The sequence below is a fragment of the Delphinus delphis genome, chromosome 7 (assembly GCF_949987515.2).
Source record: "Delphinus delphis chromosome 7, mDelDel1.2, whole genome shotgun sequence".
In the NCBI taxonomy this organism is placed as follows: Eukaryota; Metazoa; Chordata; class Mammalia; order Artiodactyla; family Delphinidae; genus Delphinus; species Delphinus delphis.
In genome coordinates, this window is record NC_082689.1 from 21339754 (window position 1) to 21362622 (window position 22869).

The following is a 22869-nucleotide window of genomic DNA, read 5'->3' on the forward strand; positions in this document are numbered from 1 at the left end:
ATCAGAAACTGCATTTTAACAAGATCCCCCAAGTAATTCTCATGCACGTTAACAGTTGAGAAGCATTGTTTAGAATAAAGGAACTGAAGGGAAAAAAATTAATATGAATAAAAGACTTGCAGGTTTACCTCATAGGCGTCCCTGATATAAGGAAAAGCCACGCCAACTTGAGGATTAGCTCTTCTGTCATAAGCATATCGAACTATGGCCACCATGTCCAATTCATCCAAAGCATGAATCAGGGAGGAAAGGGCAACTGCTGCCGCCTAGTAAGAAAGATGCATGCGTTAACACATATATCAAACACGTGAGGATTTCCACAGCACAATACTTACGAGATGGTTATTCGCTTTCTTCCTGTTTTAGATTTTAAGTGCCCCTCTAACCACTTTAAGGCTACACTGTACACATCTGCATTTAATCACATTTACTGAACCTCTTCTGGAACTTTTCTTCATTATATTCTCTTATTCCTTCAATTTTCCTTCTCCTCTGAATTCACACCCTCACTCTAAACAAAACCTTTCTTTGCCCCTCTCTCCACAAATTAGTATCTATAACTTTCTTTCCCTTCATCTTTACATTTCATGAAATAATAATCTTGCTGTTTCACTGCTTAGAACACAATTATTCTTCAATCTAATCAAGCTACTGACCCACTTCCTTACTGAAATTATCCTCTGAAGTCCCCCATGATCTCCAAATTGCCTAACTCTTAGTCCGCATTCTATTTGCTTGATCTATCAGTAGCATCTGACCATCCCTCTTTCTCTACACTTTCTCCTTCTTTGGCTTCAGAAACAACACTCTGCCCTGTTATTCTACTTCTGTACACCACTCCTCCCCCAGCTCTTCTGTTCTTCCAACTAATCTTGAAATTCTGCTCTTGGCCTTTCTCTCCTCCTCTCACTCTAAAACTCTACTTTCGCAACTATTTATTTTATCCAGTCCCATGAGTTGATGAATCAAAAGTCTGTATATTCAGCTTTAAAACTCTCCCAAGGGACTTCCCTGGTGGTGCAGTGGTTAAGAATCCACCTGCCAGTGCAGGAGACACGGGTTCGAGCCCTGGTCCAGGAAGATGCCACATGCCGCAGAGCAACCAAGCCCGTGCGCCACAACTGAGCCTGTGCTCTACAGCCTGCGAGCCACAACTACTGAGCCTGCGTGCCACAACTATTGAAGCCTGCATGCCTAGAGCCCGTGCTCTGCAACAAGAGAAACCACCACAATGAGAAGCCCACGCACCGCAATGAAGAGCAGCCCCCACTCACCCCAACTAGAGAAAGCCCGTGCGCAGCAACAAAGACCAATGCAGCCAAAAATAAATAAATAAATTTTTAAAAAAGATTAAAAAAAAAAAACTCTCCCGAGATCCAGGCTTATATCGCCCACTAGTTGGTAGATAACTCGTACAGTTATACCTCAGGTATCTCAAACTATCCATGACCAAAACTAAGCTTCCTGTCTTCCCCCTCTTCTCCTCCTGTGCTCCCTGCTTCCACTAACACCACCTCCCAGTCAACCAAATGAGAAGCCCTACAGCTGATGATGCCTGCCTACAGTCCCTCACCTTCAAGTGTTCACCACACTCTACCAAGTCTACCTCTATGCCGTCTTTCAAATTCTATCTGTTCTGTTCCATCACTGCCTCCCCTGTTCCTAGAGCTGATCACGTCACTCTCTTCCATAAAAACCTCCAAGGGTTCCTCTATCCCTGCCTCGGTAGAGCTGATCATTATTCACGGGCAAGTCTTGTACTCTCCCACCTCAGTAGCTTTTTGCTTGTACAGTTTCCTCCTCACTAGAATGCTCTTTCCAAATCTCTGGCTCTCAAGCTTCTAACCCATTTTCAAGGCCCAGTAAATTGACAAGCTCTCCATTTCAGATTTGCTTCACTCAGCTCTCTCCCTCTCCGTAACTCCCCAAAAACTTTGTACTTTTCTCAGTGTTACAGCTAACCCTTATCAAAGTTAGCTATGTGTATTCCCATCTCCTCCACTAAAAACCTATGACATCAATACCTAGTCATCAAAATCCTCTACAGATTTCATGACAGATTGATTACCTTTTCAGTTCAACTCAAGGAATATTTACTTTGTGCCTACTCTTGGCTAAGCACTATCTTAGGCAATGTAAGAAAACATAGTTGAGTCCCTGATCTCACTGAGCTTCTTTACTAGCAGAAATGAGATGTGTACCAAGTACAGAATGTATATATTCTAACAAGTCCCATAAGAGAGGCCAGATAAGCACGACGACGAAGTGATTAGAAGAGATTACTTTCAATTTGTTTGCAAGTTTTTATTTAGGTGTCTTTGATAGGACCAACTGGGATACTTAAAGAAGGAAGGATGGGGCTTCCCTGGTGGCGCAGTGGTTGAGAGTCCGCCTGCTGATGCAGGGGACACGGGGTCGTGCCCCGGTCCGGGAAGATCCCACATGCCGCAGAGCGGCTGGGCCCGTGAGCCATGGCCGCTGAGCCTGCGTGTCCGGAGCCTGTGCTCTGCAACAGGAGAGGCCACAACAGTGAGAGGCCCGCGTACCGCAAAAAAAAAAAAAAAAAAAAAAGAAGGAAGGATGGGGTCCGGAATGGCAGCTAGAACACCATATTACACCTGTGGGAAACTCAACTAAAGCTCCATTTCCTTCCCTTTCTCTTCTCCCGTTCTCTTCCACATAGTGAAAACCAGCACATAAAAATGTAGATTCTCCATACAAAAAAATTATATGCTAATGACCAGAGAAAACATTTTTTTTTGCGGTACGCGGGCCCCTCACTGCTGTGGCCTCTCCCGTTGCAGAGCACAGGCTCCGGACGCGCAGGCTCAGCGGCCGTGGCTCACGGGCCCAGCCGCTCCGCGGCATGTGGGATCTTCCCGGACCGGGGCACGAACCCGTGTCCCCTGCATTGGCAGGCGGACTCTCAACCACTGCGCCACTAGAGAAGCCCAAGAGAAAACATTTTTAAAAAGGAATATATTCATAGAATCATAGAATATTTGAGCTGAAAAACAAAAGTATTCACCTAGTTTAACAACCTACATGATGAAGGAATTCCCTTCCTAACATCTGATTGTTGAGACTCTGCTTAGAAACTTACAGGAATGGGGATCTGACCATCTCACAAGGAACCAATCCATCTGGAGACAGTAATCTTTGTTGATAAAATAATTCTTCATCTTGAACAAAATGACCACTTGTTGGTTCCAATTTACCCTCTGGTAGGAAGCATAGTTTAGTTTCTATTCCGTATGATAATCCTCTAAGTATCTGAAGAAGGCTATTGTCTCTCATCCCTCCTACTCCCCTGCCTACCTACACAAGTCTTCTCCATGCAATCTGTTACTCAAAGTCCTCATATGACATAGTTTCTTTACTCCCCTGATTATCTCATAGCCCCAATTAGTTAATATTATTCTTTGACTATGACATCAAGAACTGACACCAAAGAGTAGCCCTTTGCCATCAGCAGATGAAGTTTTTTTTTTCTTTAGTGACTCAAAGTGACCCTGTGATCTATAGGGTCTGTATGAGGCTGGATTTGAATTATGCAAGTCACAATGCTGCCCTGACCTGAGCTAGCAAGTCTAGAGAATCATATGTGTCAGCACAGCTTTGTGATATGATTTTCCTTACTGCATACCCAGCAATCACATGAAGTGATCAGAATTTTCTTTGGGTAAAGGGACAGTAAGTTGGAGTTAAAACCTCAGCAGAAATGAAAGACGCAGTTAAGTTGTGTTGACAATAGATACTAGAACTGCCTGATTCCCATTAGGATTTGATTCAGGAGAAATCCATGAACTAGGATTCTCAAATTTGAGGATTCACGTACACCTACTGTGCTTTAATGAATCCATTTAACACTGAGTGGAAGCCAAGCATTTTCTTCTCTTAATTTTACTGTTCGAATAGAATAATGGCATATCCATTCACTAAGTCAGCAGCCAGCTACCCTTCAGAAGTGAGGAGAAAAAGAGGACTAGATCACTTATATCATCACCCTTCCCCCGACCCCAAACAAGCCATCTACATCCAGTTTACCAGTTGCAAATGCAAGTAACTTCTGGAACATGGAGACCTAAGTAGTCTTAAACAGACACTGGATGGTAATCTTCCAGTTAACATCAAAATCTCCAAGGAAATAACAAGTTCTTACTTGAAGACTACATAGAAAATATTTATAGAGAGGGCAGGCGTGAGTGTAGGATGCAAGAGTCACGGGCTGTTAGCTAGGCAGAAACCAGCCTGAAAACAGAATCTCTTGCGGATGTAAGAAAATAATGAAAAGAAAGAGGTAAGGGGGATAAGACAAATTGCTCAATGATGGAAGTAGTCCCGTGAGTCAGTGAAGCTCATCTTCAGGTTGCTTAAGCCAGCACTAAATGTTCTGTTTATGAAAATGAAAATGTTTACCTGACCCCAACCTTCCTGAACCTGTGACCATGAGATCCCCATACTTAAATGTATTTGTTCAAATGTTTTTGTTTTTAATACTCACCTGATCTCCAATTGCAGAACTATGTCCTCAGGCCTTGTGCTCATGCTATGACAAATTCATTTATCATTTCCCCATTTTCAGAGTTAAAGGTCAGTGAATTTTCCCACTGCTATTGCAAGAATTAATGTCATTTTAAACTATAAAAGCCCCAAACAACTCACTTAAAATGACAATTCAATTCTACGGCACTACCTCAAAGACCTACTGTCAACTCACCTCATCATCTTTTGTTGCAAAGACCTTTAGAACTTGATTTCCCATAAAATATTTCATGTGGACCTACAAGAGGAAGTGAGGAAGAGAACTGGTTTCGATCCAAAATAAGTAACACAGAAAACCATAATGCCACACATTACTAGGAAATTACATTCAAAATGCTCTTACTGGAAAACATTCACAGGTACTAGAAACAACTAACTATTTGAGGTTCAAATCACTTAAACACAACAAATATATGAGTGCCTAGTTTATGTCAAACATTGTTCTGGGCACTATAAACACAATAATGAATAGGATGTAGCCTTGTCTTGAGGAGTGTAGATAAATATGAAATTAACTGCGGTGGAGTATTACCAGACAGTGCTACCAGCCCACAAGAGTACAGTATTATAGTTCAGTGCTACAAGAGCACATAAGAAGGGCAGCTATCTTAGTCATGAGGTGTCAGCGAAGGCTTCTGCAAATGGTGACACCTAAGTCAAGACTTAAAGGATGGGTAGGAACTAAGATGAAAGTCTGGGCACAAGTGTCCTCAGCAGAGATGATAGTGTGATTAAGTCTGGAGTGACATAAACACATAGTGCATTTGGGGAACTGCTTTTGGAGTAGCGCAGTGCCACAGTGCAAGGGGGAAAGCTGAAAAGTTAGATGAGTGAGATTAGCGAAGATCAGATCATGAAGTCTCTTATGAGCAAAGTTAAGTGGTTTGGACTTCATCCTAAGAGCAATGACAAGGCATTGATGAACTGCAAAGAGACTAGAGTACCATGTGTCCTTTAAATTACTCACCTAGCACAGTATCAGAGGAGTCAAAGACTAGAAGATGAATACTAAGAGTTCCTAATATTATAACCACCTGCTTCTATCAACCAAGATCAACTTCTCTTTGATCTATGTCATCTTGAGCCTGGAGTGTATTTATAAGAATGTGCCGTAAGAGAGGCAATGCTTCTCAAATATTTTTTCTGCCTTCCCACCTCTAAGCTGAGAAATTGTGAGCACTTTCACAGTAACAGCAGCTCAGGAAAACTGAGTCCCAAAGGTGTGGGGGTGAGGCCCATATAAGCCAAATATCTCCATCTTCCCTTCCATTCCCCATCTGAAAACCATTATTTGAAAAAATATGGGAATAATCTTATATTTTCCGTTTGCTACATCCATATAGATTTATTTGCCCTCCTATTAGAATCTGTAATAGTTCTTGACTGATTCAAGAACAGTTAACGATACCTTTTCCTAAGGCACCTAAATGACTTCTCAAAGGACAGCCAGACATTTGGGGAAATTCTGGCTAAATTCTTATCCATCCTATAATTAGATACCCAGAACACTGACAACATGGAAGAAGGCAAATTGAAAGGACTCCAGAAAGTTTAAAAGAGAAGAGTAATTCATAATTCATAAAAAAAAATTCCAAACCAAGAAAAACCTATTTTATATTATGAAAAGTTTCACACTAATTCAATCCAGAAATATTAGTGTCCCTCAGATTAAGGGAATCTGGAAAACTATGTGATCTTATTAATTTAAAGCTAATTACTAGTTTATTAAAAGGTACATACTTATACTTTACCTTAGTTGATATGGAAAAACCTTGCTCTTAAGATGACGTGTATGCATTTGTTAACATAATACACAAAAGCAGGTATGTAAAAACTAGACTATTCAAAAATGAGCCTGTCTATCTGGTGGGCAGATTATAGCTGATTAATGGCATAGCTTTGGAGTCAGAGGGATCTGGTTCAAAACCCATCTCTACCACCTTCTAGCTGGGGACCTTGGGCCAATTACCTAACAGCGCTGAACCTCAATATCCTAGTGTATAAAATACATATCACGGCACCTACCTGAGAGGACTGTTAACAAGAATTAAATGGGAATTTATATAAAGTGGTTAGTATATTGGTTATAATATTATAATCAATAAATGGTAGCTATTATGACTATCTTTATTGTACCTGTCTGATATTACACTTAAGACAAAAATAATTTAGAGCTTAAAAACAACAGAAAGTTGGTTTAGAAAACACTTCATGACTTAAAGGTTAATTTTAAGTCAATAAAAATCTTTTAAAATGGAAAACGTACCTTTTCAGCTCACTTTTTCTTGCTTTGCCATCTAACTAAACAGGTCCCCACACCTACCATGGCACAGATGATTTCAGTTTTTTGAGTCCTAAATTACAGTTATAGGAGTTTTGGATAGATCTTTTCTGCCTATCTGGAATTAGGCAGACCCAGTTCCCAATAAGCCAGTTTCTACAAATAGGTCTGAATGGAGGTTCTGTTTCACTGAAAAGACTCATAAGCACCAACATTAAGAACCATAAATTTTAAGTTTATATACCTCCCAAAGTGAATAATTTTAAAGAAAAGCACATTTAGTGTAATTTGTTAGAGAACTGTTAGAGATACGCAACTTCCAAAAGGTATTTATTCTCACCATTAACTGTATCGACTTTAAGTAAATACTCTCAATTTTTGATTTATGAGTCTTAAAACTGTATCTAACAGTTTGAGCATATGATGGAAAACATTCTCCCCACCTCACTGAATTATTCTGTATCTAACAGTTTGAGCATATGATGGAAAACATTCTCCCCACCTCACTGAATTATTCTAACACTGAATTATACAGGGACTGCATGCTGGAGCAACATGAAGAAATTTAATTCTGGTATATTGGGTTATATTTATTTTTATTTTAATTCTCACTTGAGTTCTTCTAGAACCAACAAAAATCTCTTCACCCCTATAGAGCCTGAAAAGATGCACTTTCTACTTATTCCTTCTGTTTGGTTGCCTACCTCAAGAACATTTCATCTAAGACTGCTGGGAATCTTTAATGACCCTTTCTTGGATAGTATATGGTATCCACAGCCTTCAATAAGTTACTGCATTTTCCACTGTGTCTCTTTTGTACATCTGTATTGCCGTCTAAAAAACATATGACTAATGAACAAGTTTTGCATCCTAGACCTCTTTGTTGGGCGTTGAGAAGAAGGGTGACTAGCATAAATCAATGATATTCTAAGAGATCTACGGTCATTCAAAACCCAACTAGACCCTGACTCCTGTAGAACACTCCAGTATACATAACAGTTAGAGAAAGCAATACAATAGCAAAGAACTGGATGCTGGTTCTTTAAGGCTACTATGAGCTATGACCGACACCAAAGCTAAGAAGTGACTTTTCACTGAATCTATTCTGATTTATGCCGACTTCTCTACCTCTTGATTTTTAACCTTCAAAAATCAAGGATAGCAGCACGCCAGACTACATTTTAGAAAAACTAAAAGTGAAAACAACATATTATAAATAACAGGCCCAATCCAAAGCACACCATCTCGAATAATGAGAAAAAAGCTCATCTGTTTTGTTTACAATTAGTAGGCAAATACGTGCTTTACCTGAGAAGATCTACAAAATCCCAAAACAGAGAAGCACTTCCCCTCCGATTTATATTTCATTTGTTCCTCATCCACTTTAGAGAAAGGAATGATATCACTCCCATAACGGAACCCTAAAGAACAAGAGAAGAGCATCTGTTAAGCATATGGGGCCTCATTTTCCACAAGCTGAAATTGGCCCTATACATACATTAACGATACATGCACACTCCGGATCAAGCCTCCATATACTGTTTGCCGGAATCAAATTTCTACCCGTTGTGATCACTGCAGAAAAAGAAGCGGCAGATCCACAAACATATACGACACAGAGACAATTAAAATCTAATTACATTTTTTTAAGTAGCATATTCTGCAATCTAGTTACCTTAATGATTATCCGTCCTAGAAGGAAGAATGTAGCAAATGCAATGTCCTAGTTATCCTCCAAAGATAAACCATGGTTGACTAAAGTACAATCATGACTTGTAAACATAATAACAAGAACACATTTATTTAGAAACCTGGAGACCCACAGAGAAATGTGCCCATAGGATTTTCAGAACAAAATGTTCTCAAAAATGGATGCTGGAGATACACAAATGCCTAACGGAAGAAGCCAAAATTTTTCTATTTAGAAACATTCAATTGAGAAGCTGGATATTTTTCTGCATTTAAATTTATTTTATTTCTGGGATTGGATTGTCTATTTTTTTTTCTTTTTGATTACTTAGGTTATTACAGATATAGGCTCTTGGCTCCTTAAAAAAACTCCAACCCTGTTCCAGGGCCTCTCTGCCCTATGGAAGGTCATGCCCTTTCACTATATAGCCTTATATGTTTAATGGGGAGAAAGATCATCAAAATCCAAGGATTATGACCTTGCATAGATGAAAAGGAAAAGCATATGCATCTTTACTCCAAGAAACAAAGAAACTTGTGTGTTTGGGGGCAGATTCTGTGATCCAGTGTTTATTAGTTCACTCACTCTGCACATGCCATGTATTTAATTAAAAAGAAACGCATTTCTATTTTCATATATGTCTTTTAATAAAAGCTGGTGATATAAACAAAAATTTCAACAAGAAGTTAAGAGGGAAATGTATGGCACATGATTAAGAGTGGTATCTAAACCCAATGTTTTTTCAGACATCTTACTTGAATCGTTTAAGAGTAACCTAAAACTTCTAATTAAAACTGTCTTATGTTTTCTGGCTCATCTTTTACAGGGCAAATCAATAACTGTAACTTTTGTACATGGCAAAGAGTAGAGAACAGACTACAAATACGACCATAGTCCTTTGCTCACATAAACTAGTCCCTCTATCTAAAAAAGAGAACTCTACATATTAGGGGATAGAAAGTGGAAGACAGGCAAAGGAAGTATGTGGGTAACTGCAAAAAGGTAAGAGAGAAAAGCTGCACATCTATGCTCTTCAAACTGAAACAATGTTTAACTCTTCCCTCTCCCTTGCTCCACCAATATGTTTGCTTTCTGTCTAAGACAACCAGAGCTGCTTTCTTTGCGTGCAACCGAAAGAATTGGTACCATCTCTAGTCCCTTCTCCTTCCAATCCATCCTATACCCAGATGTCCTATTAATCTTTCTAAAACACAGCCCCCATGGCACTCTGCTCCTCAACATTATAAGCAGCTCCATGTCGCTTTCAAAATCAAGCATAAGCTCTTCAGCGTATCATTCAAAGCCCTTCCTAATTCAGAATAGCATGTAGAAACAGACTCCTGCAGCCCTGGGTTCAAATTCTGCTACTTGTTAACTATGAGATTTTGCAAATGTTAACGAATGTCTTTCAATCTCAATTCTCTTATCTGTAAAATGGAAACAAGAGTGCCTACTTCACTGGTTGTTGTGAAGATTAAAAGAGAAAATGCAGATTGTCTTTTAGATACTATCCTGAGTACGAATCTGCATATGCCCAATACACCTTACCCAACTACTTGGTATCACTGAGAAGGCCCTCTGCTTTCCTGGTCTTATGCCCTTAATCACGCTATTCTTCCTACTATGAGCCAGTCATTATATGAGGATTAAATGACGAGCAAGTAATGGAGCCATGATTCTAACCAAGGTCTGACTCCAAAATTTCTGTTCTTAACCACACTATACTATTGAGTTGAATTAAGGAATTAGTAGAGATTGTGGGTTGTTTATTACATTCTAATCCATCAGAAGAAAGAAAGGGGTCACGGCCACCACTACCTTTAATCACTCTCCCACCCGCCAAGACCCCTGCAAAACATATAAATATGCAAATACTGCAACGCAGTGCCACAGATGAAAGGAATTTTTTTTAAGGCTTGCAAATTAAAATTATACTGAGTAGCACATAGTCTGGTGATAAATTTATATAAAGACTCTGGTTTCTATCTTAACCATCATTTGGTATCTTATCATTTTAGCTCTTGAACACTCAGACACCCTCAGCTAGCTTCTAAGCCCTCTGGATAGAGACGCTATCTAAGTACACTACACAGAGCCAATGGGTACAAATATATGAAGTACAACTCTAAAGATCCTAGTGAACATAAAGCAATATAACAAACACAAATAATTTTTCTTATCCCCTAAATTACCATAAGGGAGCTAAACAGGCAGGATATAAGACCTGAAATTGGCACTCAGAAAAACGATCACTATGGAAGTCAAAGGTAAACAAAAAATTTGCTTCGGCCATGTTAATATAAGCCTTTTCCTAGCTAGTGAGTTTCAAACTTTAAAACAAAGCCAAGTATTAAGTTCTGTCACTTGAGACATTTAAAACCCAGAGAGACTGAATGCCCGAGTATACTCCTGCCTCGGAACCATCCTGCCTGAGACCCAACAGATGACCTAAAGGATCCAGCGTCTCATGATCCCCTCATATAGTTGTGTCTCTAGACAAATAATAATACAAAACCTAGCCTGCCTCCTATCATCTTGAAGAAAATTTTCTAGGCAAAAGTGAAACTCTCACTGGCAATAATAATACCTTGAATAGTATCCTCTTTTGGAACTTCAGTTTCATCATCGTCATTCAAGCAATAAACTGTTTCTCTTTGTATATCTTCTTTTTTTTGAGTTCTTGCATCCACAACTGTCCAACACTTTTTAACTCTCTCTTGTAGAATCTGATTTCCAAAAGAAAAATAAAGGGAAAACAAGGAAAGCTATGATTCAGATGGACAAAAGATGAAAACCTACTCTCTGCTTTACAGAAAAAAATCCAAAACAATGACTCCAGCTACATTGGTTTGTTGTCTCTTGCCTACTGTGGAAATTTTAGTTTATTTTATAATTCTTTCTACATTTTATTTTCCCCCAAGGGTAATCCACAGATAAATATGAATATTTGTATACATTCAAACACCTTCTATACAAAACCCTCAGACTGTCTAACAAAAGAGAGCCCTACATTTTGTTACCACAGTTTCCCAACACACAAGAAAGGGGAAAGCAGTCTATCAGTACTCAGAAATCAATAAGGAAATATGAAAAAGTAACTAGGAAAAAAAAAGGAAAGAGACTATATTCTCATTCCCAGGGACACTATTCTAGGCCTTGAAGTACCTCCATGGTTTTCATGCATGTAGGGTGTTTTGGAATTAAGTCCTTGAATATTAAAAAAAACACTTGAATATATAAAACAACATGTTTTTGTATATTTTATATATTTAAATGTTTCTATATATTTATTTTGTGCATTTAAAGAAAAAAGACAAGGAAGGTCATGCGGAGGCATGGATCCAAGACTCATACTCAAACTGGAATTTCATCAAATAATTACCAAAAGCAACTCATTTTTGAAAATATACTATTACGTACAAATGTACATATGTTACAAAAGGCCATTTCACAGTAACAAGTCAACATCTTTTGATATTTCTTAGATGTTGTCACTACCAGATCATTAACAACTAAATTAGATGTGACTGAGTTTTCAAAACCCTGAACTGAACTCTGGTGTGTATCTGTATTTCTGCTATGATACCACAATGATACAACTTAATGCATTTCATTTTCTTTCTTTAAAAAACAAAAAGAGAAAGACCTGAAACTCATGATTAACAATCAACTGTCAATGGAGAGAAAGAGAAAAAGGAGGGAATCAACCCCTATTATAGACTATTTGTTTTTTTTTCCTTTTTTTTTTAAAGTAGTTGCGGCACGCGGGCTTAGTTGCCCTGTGGCATGTGGGATCCTTGTTCCCTGACCAGCGATCGAACCTGTGTCCCCCGCATTGGAAGGCAGATTCTTAACCACTGGACCACCAGGGAAGTCCCTATTATAGACAATTCTTAAAGCTTCCTCTGTTAGCATGCCTTTTACATAAAAGCTAAATAGAGATGAAATGAACAGGGAGAGCAGTTAGAGAAGCAGTAATTATGGTTTTGAATAACCCACACACGAATTGTCAGTTCCTTATATAAGCATATTTGTCTGCCTGCTAACATTTCTTTAAAAATGTGTACCTACCACTTACCGATTTATAAGCCACAATCTTTATAGACAAATTGGAGCCAATGGTCAGTTGACAGGGCCAGGGCATGGAACGCCTCTCAATTTTCTTAAAGACACACAGCTGTCTCAGACTCTCACTTAATAAAGAAAAATGTATTATGAAAGCAGCAATTTTAAAAATGTTAACCTGTGCTGGACATTGCATTTAGTTGTCTAGAATGAGAAGTGAGATGCTGTTGATCATAAAGAGAGGAACAGCAGGGGATGGCAAGGAAAACTCGTGGCGACCATCAGTTGGGAGAGAGCCAGAATACAAATGAGTTGGCTTAGGAGGAAGGAGTTGAATTCCTTTACTGATAGGTGAAAAGGAACATCTGTACCTTCCCCCTATTCAATCTTTTCTTCAACTTGGCCAGTTGTTCTTAACATTTTTTTTTCAGGACCAAGGACACTGTGAGGATGTGATAAAAGCACATTCGTAAATATGTTTGCACACACCAGCTCCCGAAAACCATGGACCTGAGGATAAAAAGCCCTGCTCTAAGATATCACAGGGGGGGCTCCATCCTGTATCGTCACTGTTCACAACCCTGCAATTCTTTAGCTCATTTCCATTCTCTTAAATAAAAGACATGGTAAGTATATGCACACAGTGGAGAGAATTAAATAATGACTCTCCACGGGATAAAGGAATTTAGCAGTCCACACTCAGTCTTAAAGCAGGTAACTCTAGGTTTCTCACTGCGTAGGGAAAGGGAATTGGGAAGTAGCAAACACGATGCAGAGGGCTACTTCATTTGAATACTAGTGAAGATCAGTTCTATTTTCATCTGGTTCCTAATCAAACACAACAGAGAAAATCATAGGAGATAGGTGGAATTTGTGGTATTCACTAAGGATTATCTGACATTATCCAGAGTTATGGACAAAGAGGCCTCAAGAGACTCCAATTTTCAGAAATAATCTACAATGAATAGTAGATATTCTACCTGATACCCTGCTCCAAAGCTTACGGTACACCTTGGCTTTGTATTCACTGAGGAATGAATGGGTCTGAAACCAGGTCTAACCTGTCTCATAGGACATTGCTAGTCTGATTATGAGTCACGTCTAAAACCATCAAGAGGTTTGGATTCTGTTCCAGGGGAAATTCTAAAGACCAGCCTCTTATATGTAACATCTGAGAACAACTGGATGAGTTCTGCAGATTTGAAGCTCCCCAGTTACAAGTCAAGTTATCTTCCTCTAATGTCTTCTAGATGAGGATAAGTCTAGTCCAGGGCTGTCCTGTACAACTTTGTGCAATGAGGGAAGTATTCTATTTCTAACTATTCCTGTCCAATAGGCTACTGAGCTCTTTAACTCAGTGGCTACTATGACTGAGGGACTAAGTTTTAAATTTTATTTAATTTTAATAAATTTAAATAGCCACATGTGGATAATGGCTACCGTATCAGATGGCAAAGTTCTGATCCACACCTTCATGGCAGACCTAAAATCAAAGTAATTTCAAACGGCTAGGACAGCACATAGTAATTTCCCTCCTTGCTATGTTACAGGAAAAGAAACTTTTCTAGGTAATTTTATTGGTCTATAATTCTTCTTTACAATATCATGGTGAATATGTTAGCTTTAGACATGTATTCCCATGTTAGAGAAAGCCATATCCAAATTTGAAAGAAAAATAATTTAGGAACACATATTTGCATGTATTACAATTAGAACACATATTATGGCAAAGAAACATCACTTTACAGGATTCTTCATTGACTCCTTTGACAACCCCTTGGGAAATTACAGTTCAATTTCCAAAATTCCCATTTACCTGCAATTTTTCAATAGTATCTATGTTTAGAAAAGCAGGCTGATTGCTTATCAATTATAGCTCACCAGAAATATTTGAAAATTGTGATTGAGAATAAAAAGTAGAGCAGATACACACTATTGCTACTCAAAAAAATCCTAATTGTTTAACGTTTACTTCAACTGAACCTCTACTTCAATTAAGAACTTTTCTTAAAATGCTTGTATTTTGTGTGTTTATTAATAAACTAGAATTAATTCTTTAACATTAAGTAGCAGTATCCCTGAGGATTTGAAACTCCACAGCCATACAGTGTGGTACTCTATTGCCACTTTTACCAAATCAGGCCCTTCAAATACACACCGTTCTAGATGCTATGGACCCGTCTCAGGTTCTTTGATCAAAATATATATCCAATTCCAACCAAGAATAATACAGATAAAGGAGATCATCTCTCCCACAGTCTCTAATTGGATGGCCAAAAAAAGTAGCTTGACTAATCGTTATATGGTACTTCAGGGATTTCCCATTTCTTAAATCATTTTGCCTTTACAAAGCCCACATGGAATAAACAGGTTGTAAATTCTTAATATTTGGGGGTTTTGCTTTGTTTTGATTTGTTTTTGCCTGACCAAACTATGTTGAGACCAAAAGTTTTTTAAAAAAATCTGTATATTATAGTATACTGCCTCCTAAAACCTAAATCAGAAGATTAGAGGATATTAAGTATTATCTCAGACCTGACACCACATTTTATAATTAAGAATGTTTTTTAGGTGTATGACAAGGAAGGGCCCAAGAAATGTGCCCCAAGCTTGGCATAAAGAAGAAATCTACTACCTCATCTTTTATAATTTGACTTGTTAAATCGTTCGTTATATTTATGTATTTCCAAACTCTACCGACATAGTCTTGGAAATAAATAAGAAATCTTGCACCAACCATACAAACTTCAAAAAATGGGATTAGGGGCTGGTGCACCATTTCTTTAATAAAAATTGAAATACTAAAGTATAACTGCTAATTCAAAAGTGGCCCAGAAAAGGAAAAGCATTAGGGAGCCATCTGATCAGAAGAACAATTAATATGCTTACAACTGAAAGTTGTAAACAATGCTTTCATGTCTTACCTGAAGGAATAAATTTCCTCCAGCCCATCTTCACCTTCTAAAGACATCATCACCTTCTTCACCATCCGAATACCTTCTTTTTGCTGCTCACTGATTCCTTTTGGAGGAAAGGAGGACCCATGGTGGTCGGAGAGCAAGTTGCCATCTCCTCCGTCCCCAGTTCCATCTTCCTTCCCAACTGGGAAAGGCAAACTGTCAGGAAAAGACCAGCAGTACTTAAGAAGAAAAGCCCTGAAGCCAAATAATAAACGGGGTTCCAATTCTGTGACTGTCACTCACTCGCTATGAGAAAATGGTCAGTCAGCCTCTCTGAGCTTTACATTTCTCAACCATCAAATGGCACTATCTACCTTGACCAATATTCTATCAGTTTCAAGTGACCAAAGTCTCTTTGGTTTGGCTTTTATGGGGGTAATTTATTGGCTTAATGTAACAAAATAATTGAAAGGGCAAGGCTGCACATGGCCTTAGGATGACTAGACCCAGAGTCTCAAACACCACAAGGATTCTGTGACCCTCTCACTCTCTATCTCCATATTTCATTTTCCTTTATGCTGGCCCCGCTCTTTCAGACTGGCTTCCTCCACATTGTTTCTGAACACTTTCAAGCTCATAATGCCCAACTCCACTACCAAAGAGGGACTGAGGGTTTAACCCTCTACTCTCCAATTCAAAAGACCAGGAATTAGTGGTAGCCTAGGAGCCAGATCTAGATGTCAGCTCTCATTCAAGCCATTAGGTTAAAAAGTAGGAAGGAACGCTTCCTAGAAAAAGGCTGGGTGACATTCTAGGCAGACAAAAATAAACAAACAAATGCCCATTAATGATCTCTCAAGATTATTATAAAGATTAATAAGAGAAAGTGTATAAAATACTTAAAACTCAAACAATGTCATCATCATTATTTCAGATAGAGAATTCCTATACAGAAACCAGTTAATTGCTAGAAATAAGTAAAACCAATTTTGTTCCTGTGTTTCACTCCACTTGTTTGCCTGAAATGAGACTAAAACTAGAGTGGGGTTACCAGTCATGGGAATATTCAATAATCAATATACAAACTGAAAAGCAAACCAACCAAACACATTTTATGATAATATTCTACATGACACTTTATAAATGTTTTTATATAAACAATCTCATTTCATTCTTATTTGTTAGTTGGATAGAGATTTCTACCTCCATTTTCTGAAAAGAAATGGAAGCTACAGAAATGAAATAATTTGGCCAAAACCGTATAGCTAATAAAGCTAATAAGTGACGGAGCAAAGACTCAGTCATCTGACTGAAAGAGCAAGGTTCTTTCCACTGTAGCAGGTCACCCTAGTTTGTCCCTGGAAACCCAAACAGTTGAATTCAGCGATCTTTTCAGTTTACTCAAAATTACCTGCTGGTTACCCCATGTGGATTTTTAAGGTGATTCCTTTATCATTTCACTTGTTATCATCAAAACAGAGCTTCATGTTTCCATTTTTTCTATGTATTCTTAGCATGAGAGATGTGCATGTCCTGCATTACATGAAAAAGAGCTTCCAGCAAGCAGGGTACAGCACGTCAGGTTTGCACCACGCTGTTGCTGTTTCCAGAGCATAAACCAGGAAGAAGGGACGATTAACATGAAAATGAAGGGTCAGGAAGGTCCAGTCCAACTAGAACAATCCACCATACATGGGATACACCAAACAATAAGAGCAAAAACTCTACTTCGCATGCTAGAAGTTTGCAGCAAAGGAAGAAGGGTATTACCCAAGAAAAAAATACAACCAGTCAAATAACCAGCAAGTGGAAGAAAAGGCTATGTTCTGTTCAGCTTGCTTTACAGCATTGCTCATACAAAAAAAAGTAGCCCTTTCCAATGACATTGACAGAAGTGCAGTACGTGTCAAGGATGTAAAGGCATCTGAGATTATGAACAGGGAACAGAAACCGAGCTGGGCTTTTGAAGTGCTGAGAAAACCTCAACTCAATGAGAAAAGAAGAGTCACTTAAAAAGCACTTAATTTCTCTGAAGTACCATCTTACCAAGTATCAGCTTGATGGGTTATTCTGAACTATTTTTCTACAGTTCTACAGAAAGGAGTTGCCCCTCAGCAGTCTTAAGAGGTACGTACATGCAAGAGAGGTTCTTAATTCTCCACGGCGGGCATTCTAAAGAAGCTGCAGGCTCACCACTCAGAGCTGCAGGCTTCTTGGTATGGCTCTCAATCCGAAAAAGGAGTGTCCCTAATAATTCAACATTCTATACCTCCACTCTGCTTTTACCAAAAATAGGACAAGAAAAAACAGGTTTCAGATGCAGCAGGAAGGATTAATGTAGTGGAAAGAACTTTCTGTTAGGGCTATAAGATAAAGTAAGTGCCTGGAGGGGAAATTCAAGTTATTGGGGGAGGAGGGACTCTCTCCCTAACAAGTTGTGAAAAATATTTTCCTCCTAAGTTTGTACACCTCATCTGTAAATATGCACAAGCAAATTACATTTTATAAATGTGTGTGTATCCTTTAGATCTGAAAAAGAGTTAAAAATAAGCAGACGTGTTTAAAATCGTTCCCAAGTTGACATTCCTCTCTATCCTAAAAACATCTACTGTCTTTAAGACACAGTCCTCTAGGCTGTTTAAGAAAAGACACCACCAATCCGGTAATTGTTTGGGTAAAGTCTTCTATGCAGGCAGGAGATGAACTGAATGTCCTTAAAAGATTCCTCTAATGCCTCAATTCTTTGGGTCCAAGAACAGCACAAGCAAACATCTGCTACTGAGCTAAACTCCCAGGTTTCCTTGTGACTTTCATCCCTTTATCATCAAAACTCAGAAGAGTTCCTGGAACACAAGAGAGTAATCAATGAACGTTGGCTGAAGTCAGTGATCTGACAGATTCTGACTCAGAGCAGAGAGGACTCTTGAGAACTGAGTGCTCTACGAAGGGGTCCTATCACTGCATTATAAGAGCACAAGATCTGTCTGCAAATATTATTCTTATGGACTTACAAAAACTGCAGGGAGATGCCAGATTTCTTCAAGTTATGAATTATAATACCCAGCTGATCTCTGCTGAATGGGCTGCTGAGGTCAGTGAACACTTCAATATGCCTCTTCTCAAACTTCTTTCCTCTAGAAGAGAGAGTTAGCATGTTAAGAAATCATTCTCCTGAGTTATTTCCTAAACTTCAAATGTACTTGGTCACTAAGCAGAAAAAGGGTAAGGAATGAATCTAGCTCCAGCTAACAAAGGTGATTACATTCCAGAAGTCCGTGTGCTGCTGATGCTCAGCTAGGTTCCTATTAAACATATAACCAACCCAGTCATGACTCATGCTTTGAACATCTTAGGCAAAATTTCTGAGCATTATGGAAATAGTATGTCTCTGATTTCCTAACTTTAACTTCAGTTAAAGATGTGGTCACTACGATAAAAAAGGATCCCCTTCCAGCCTCCACAGAGGTACATACAAGCAACTCTCCTAGGTACTACAATTATAGCCTTGCAAGGGTTCATTTTCCAAATGGTCTGATTCCACACAGACAGGCTCATTTCCAGCTCTCTTCAGTTGAGATACTTACACAGTTTCTTGTTGAATCAAATCCATGCACACAATGAGGGCATCCAGGACTCAGCTAGTTAAGGGCAGAAGATAACACCAAACAGTCCCTTTATCCCAAGAACATGCCACTTTTTTCCAGTGAAATCTACAATGCTGGAAATTGTGGACACTGGGCTGACGGTGTGATGATTTAAAAGTACTTGCCCAAGTGCCCTTCTTCCAAGTCTATTTCACTAACATATATTCATATATGTTATAAATCAAAGTACACTTCCTGAAACATATAAACAGGAAAAATGAAATAAACCAAAAGGTAATCTGACATATTCTGCTCATTTAATGAAAAATTATGATGCCATCTTACAGTATCTAGAACCCATTTTCTGTGATTACAGTCCATTCTTACACATGAAGCGAGCCATAATGTAGCATTTGTAAGTCACTCCCAGCACAGCAGCACCTCCCAGTGACCAGGGATGGCACCACTGTTTAGAAAAATAAGAGGAACCCCTTAAAACCAGGGCAGCTGTGGAAGGAACTGTTAGTCTCACAGTTTGGGTATCAGTCTGATTTTTGGCATACAATTATCCTCCATCCAGGAAGGCTAGGAGAATGCTAATGCTATACTCTTCTAAAAATAGCTTCTCTACATCCAAACATTTCCAACCATCACCACCACCAAACCCTCTACACATAGTCAATACATATACCCCCTTCTGATACCTCCCAACCTCTCAATGTCACTAGTGCAGAGGAGCAAGTTACTGCAGGGCGTGGAGTCCAGGCACCCAACCCAACCTAGTTAATTTCACATTCAGTCCTAACACACATCACCTCCGTGTGTCCTCAGAGCCAAAAACATCCACATACTCAGAGCTAGGACTCTTAGAAAACCTCACCAAACTAGATTACAATTCCCCAGATTAAAGGAAATTTCTTAAGAGTCTTCTCTGGTTCAAAAAGGATACAGTCAGCTTGTTGAGAACCTGGTTGGATTTTGCTTTCAATGTCCTCCAGCAAGTCAAAATCTGGTAGCATCAGGTGTCTGTGCACTGTGATGTTCTGATACTGGCCCTCACCAGCAAGAGCGTTCTCAGTGCCATCTGTACCAAAAAGGACTAACGCAATTTCATCCTTGCTCTCAGCAAACACCTAGAGAAGCAGGTTAGAAGGTTGAAATCATACAATATCACCTGGAAACCATTAGATATCTAACCTTCAGGGAGCAAGACAACCATACCTCCCTATGGCAGGTCCCTGGGGCCACCGTCAACAACAGAATATTGGGCTAACTGGTCCGTGGGACTGATAAGCAATGATAATTCCTAGGTTCTAAGCAGACTTTTTCATTGACTACAGTTCCCATCCTTTCGGCACAATTTGTGGTGGAGGAATGGGAGGGCAGTAGCTACTCTTGATTAGTTTCTTTGATTTGCTTCCACCCAAATCAGACTCTAATTCCCAGTGAAAACTAATTATGTATCATTTGAAACGATTTTAGTCTGTCTTTCTGGAATGACTATACAAAGTTTAAATTTTACAGAGATTAAAAATAAATTGCTGATTCATATTCTATATCCCAGCAATTTCACTTACAGGTATATATACTGCAGAGAAGTTCCTGCACATGTACACAAAGAGACAAGAGACAAGAAAGTTCCAGTTCACTTCAGCACTGTTTATAACAGGGCAAATCTGAAAACGAACTATCCATCAACTGAAGAATGCAAAAGCACACTGAAAAATATTTATACAATGGAATATTACACTCTATTAAAAAAAAAAGAATGAATAAATTTGTTCAATGTTTACCAACATGAATAAATCTCAAAAACAAAAGACTGAGAAAAATAAGTTGTGGAATTATATGTACTGAATAATACTATTACATACACTTTTGAGAGCTTCATACAATACTAAATACTATTTATAGATACACTGAGATCCAAGGTATAAAGTATGTGCAGTAATAACTATGAAAATTCTGAGGAAAGGAGGGGAAGAAGAGGAAAGAAAAGGGTTGGGAGGGGATACACAAGGAGCTATAAGTTAACATTTTATTTTTTAAGGAAAAAAAGAAAAAGAAATCAAACAAATATAGTAAAACTTTAGGGCTGTTGTAGTTCTAGACAATGGGAAAACCACTTTCCATCATATTATTCTCAGTTTGCTTCTTTTATGAAGCATTCCATAATGAAATATGAAAACAAGAAATAGCATGCGACACAAAAGGCAGCCCTGTTCCCACCTACTTATTAACAGAAGCCTTCTGTATCAGTAAAAAGAACACTGCATGGGCAGAGGATGGAATTCTGTCATTCTTCACCTGTTTGGTCTGTTAAATTCCCCAGTCTGTTAACAACTCCAGCTGCAACTGCCAGTTGTACATGGAGGGAAGGTCCCAGCTGCTGGGGTTCAAATATTTCCAGCACACCAGTGCGACAGGCCAGCTAGAATTCTAGCCGCCTCCCACACAAGACTTCATCTTAAGGCAAGGTAATCTTGTTCGACAACAAAACCTCAGTCAGGAGAGGGGAGGAAATTTGAATGCAGCATGAGAGCGGCACCAGGTTTTGTCTCCCGGCCTTCCAGATTTCACTTCAACTCCCATGCGAGGGGCAGAGCCAAAAATAAAAACTGAAAGCACTGTTTCCCTTTTTTAAAAAAAATCTATACTACGTTAGGGCACAGCAGCACTACTTGAATACAACCAACACAAATTACTATAACCAAGAATGGGGTTAGAAGCATCCTCATTTTCTTTGAGATATTAAGGACTCCAGGTTATCAGAACTTGTAAAAATCTAGGATGACAGGTGGGAGGTAACAGTGCCCAGTAGAAAAGGCAACACCCAGAAAAAACAGCAGACGTGTCCAGAGGAGTAGTGAATGAAGGACTTCATGGACTTCGCAAAAGTAGCAGTCAGACCAGGTAGAAAGGGCAGAAATTAATAATAATGGTAGTAGTAGTAGTTATGATAATAAAAACACATACAGCATTTACAATACGTCAAGTACTAAGTACTTTATCTTAGAGATATTCACTGAGGCACCGTGGTAGAGAGTCTTCAAGACGGCCTCCATCTATTCCTTCTCTCCCTGTATTTGGAGGCTACCCCTTAAAACAATAGAGGACTCTAATTCCCGCCCCCTCCCCACCCCACTGAATGTGAGATAGCTTAGCGACCTGATTGACTAATAGAAGGCAGTGGAAATGACCTTCTGGCATTTCTAGAGGTAGGTCATAAAAAGCCACATAAGCAGGTCTCTTAGAATACCCACTCTTGGAACACTCCTTTTTAGAACCAACTGCTATACTGTGAGCATCCCAAGCTACATGGAGAGGCCGCAGTTAAGTGTTCTGGGCGACAGCCCCAGCTGAGCTCACAGCCCCCAGAAGGCATAACTACCAGCTCCAGGGGTGAGCCACCTTGGATGTACGTATAGCCCCACCGAGCCCTCAGGTGACTCAGCGCCAGCCACCGAGTGAGCACACCTGCACAAGAGGCCTCAGAGAGAACCACCCAATCACACGCCCAGTCATCTCACAGAACCGTGAGATGATTTTTTTAAGGTCATTTAAGACACTAAGTTTGGGGAGGGTAGTTTGTAACCAGTAAACGATAACTGGAATAGGCACAAAGTAGTTGAAAGACTTATTCAAGATTGCAAAGTTAGTCAGTATCATGGCAGAGCAAGGATTCAAACCCAGGCCATCTGGCTCTAGAGTTTACATACTTAAACATCACATTGCCTCTTGCTTCTGATAAAAGTTGTAATATCCAGTGGAGGAGCCAAAACGAGAAAAGATAAACATATCAGC

General features: G+C 39.1%; 1 protein-coding gene across 1 annotated transcript in view; it reads right to left on the reverse strand.

The window, feature by feature from the left end:
* XRCC5 (X-ray repair cross complementing 5) overlaps positions 1 to 22869 on the reverse strand; it is a 94908-nt gene that overhangs the window by 66944 nt on the left and 5095 nt on the right. The window contains exons 3-11 of the mRNA XM_060016146.1: positions 20015 to 20198; positions 19066 to 19114; positions 18493 to 18615; positions 15506 to 15697; positions 12595 to 12709; positions 11104 to 11242; positions 8135 to 8247; positions 4721 to 4783; positions 129 to 266 (exon numbers count right to left, since the gene is read on the reverse strand). Coding sequence (XP_059872129.1) covers positions 129 to 266; positions 4721 to 4783; positions 8135 to 8247; positions 11104 to 11242; positions 12595 to 12709; positions 15506 to 15697; positions 18493 to 18615; positions 19066 to 19114; positions 20015 to 20198 — 1116 coding nt within the window. The remainder of the gene's footprint in view (positions 1 to 128; positions 267 to 4720; positions 4784 to 8134; positions 8248 to 11103; positions 11243 to 12594; positions 12710 to 15505; positions 15698 to 18492; positions 18616 to 19065; positions 19115 to 20014; positions 20199 to 22869) is intronic.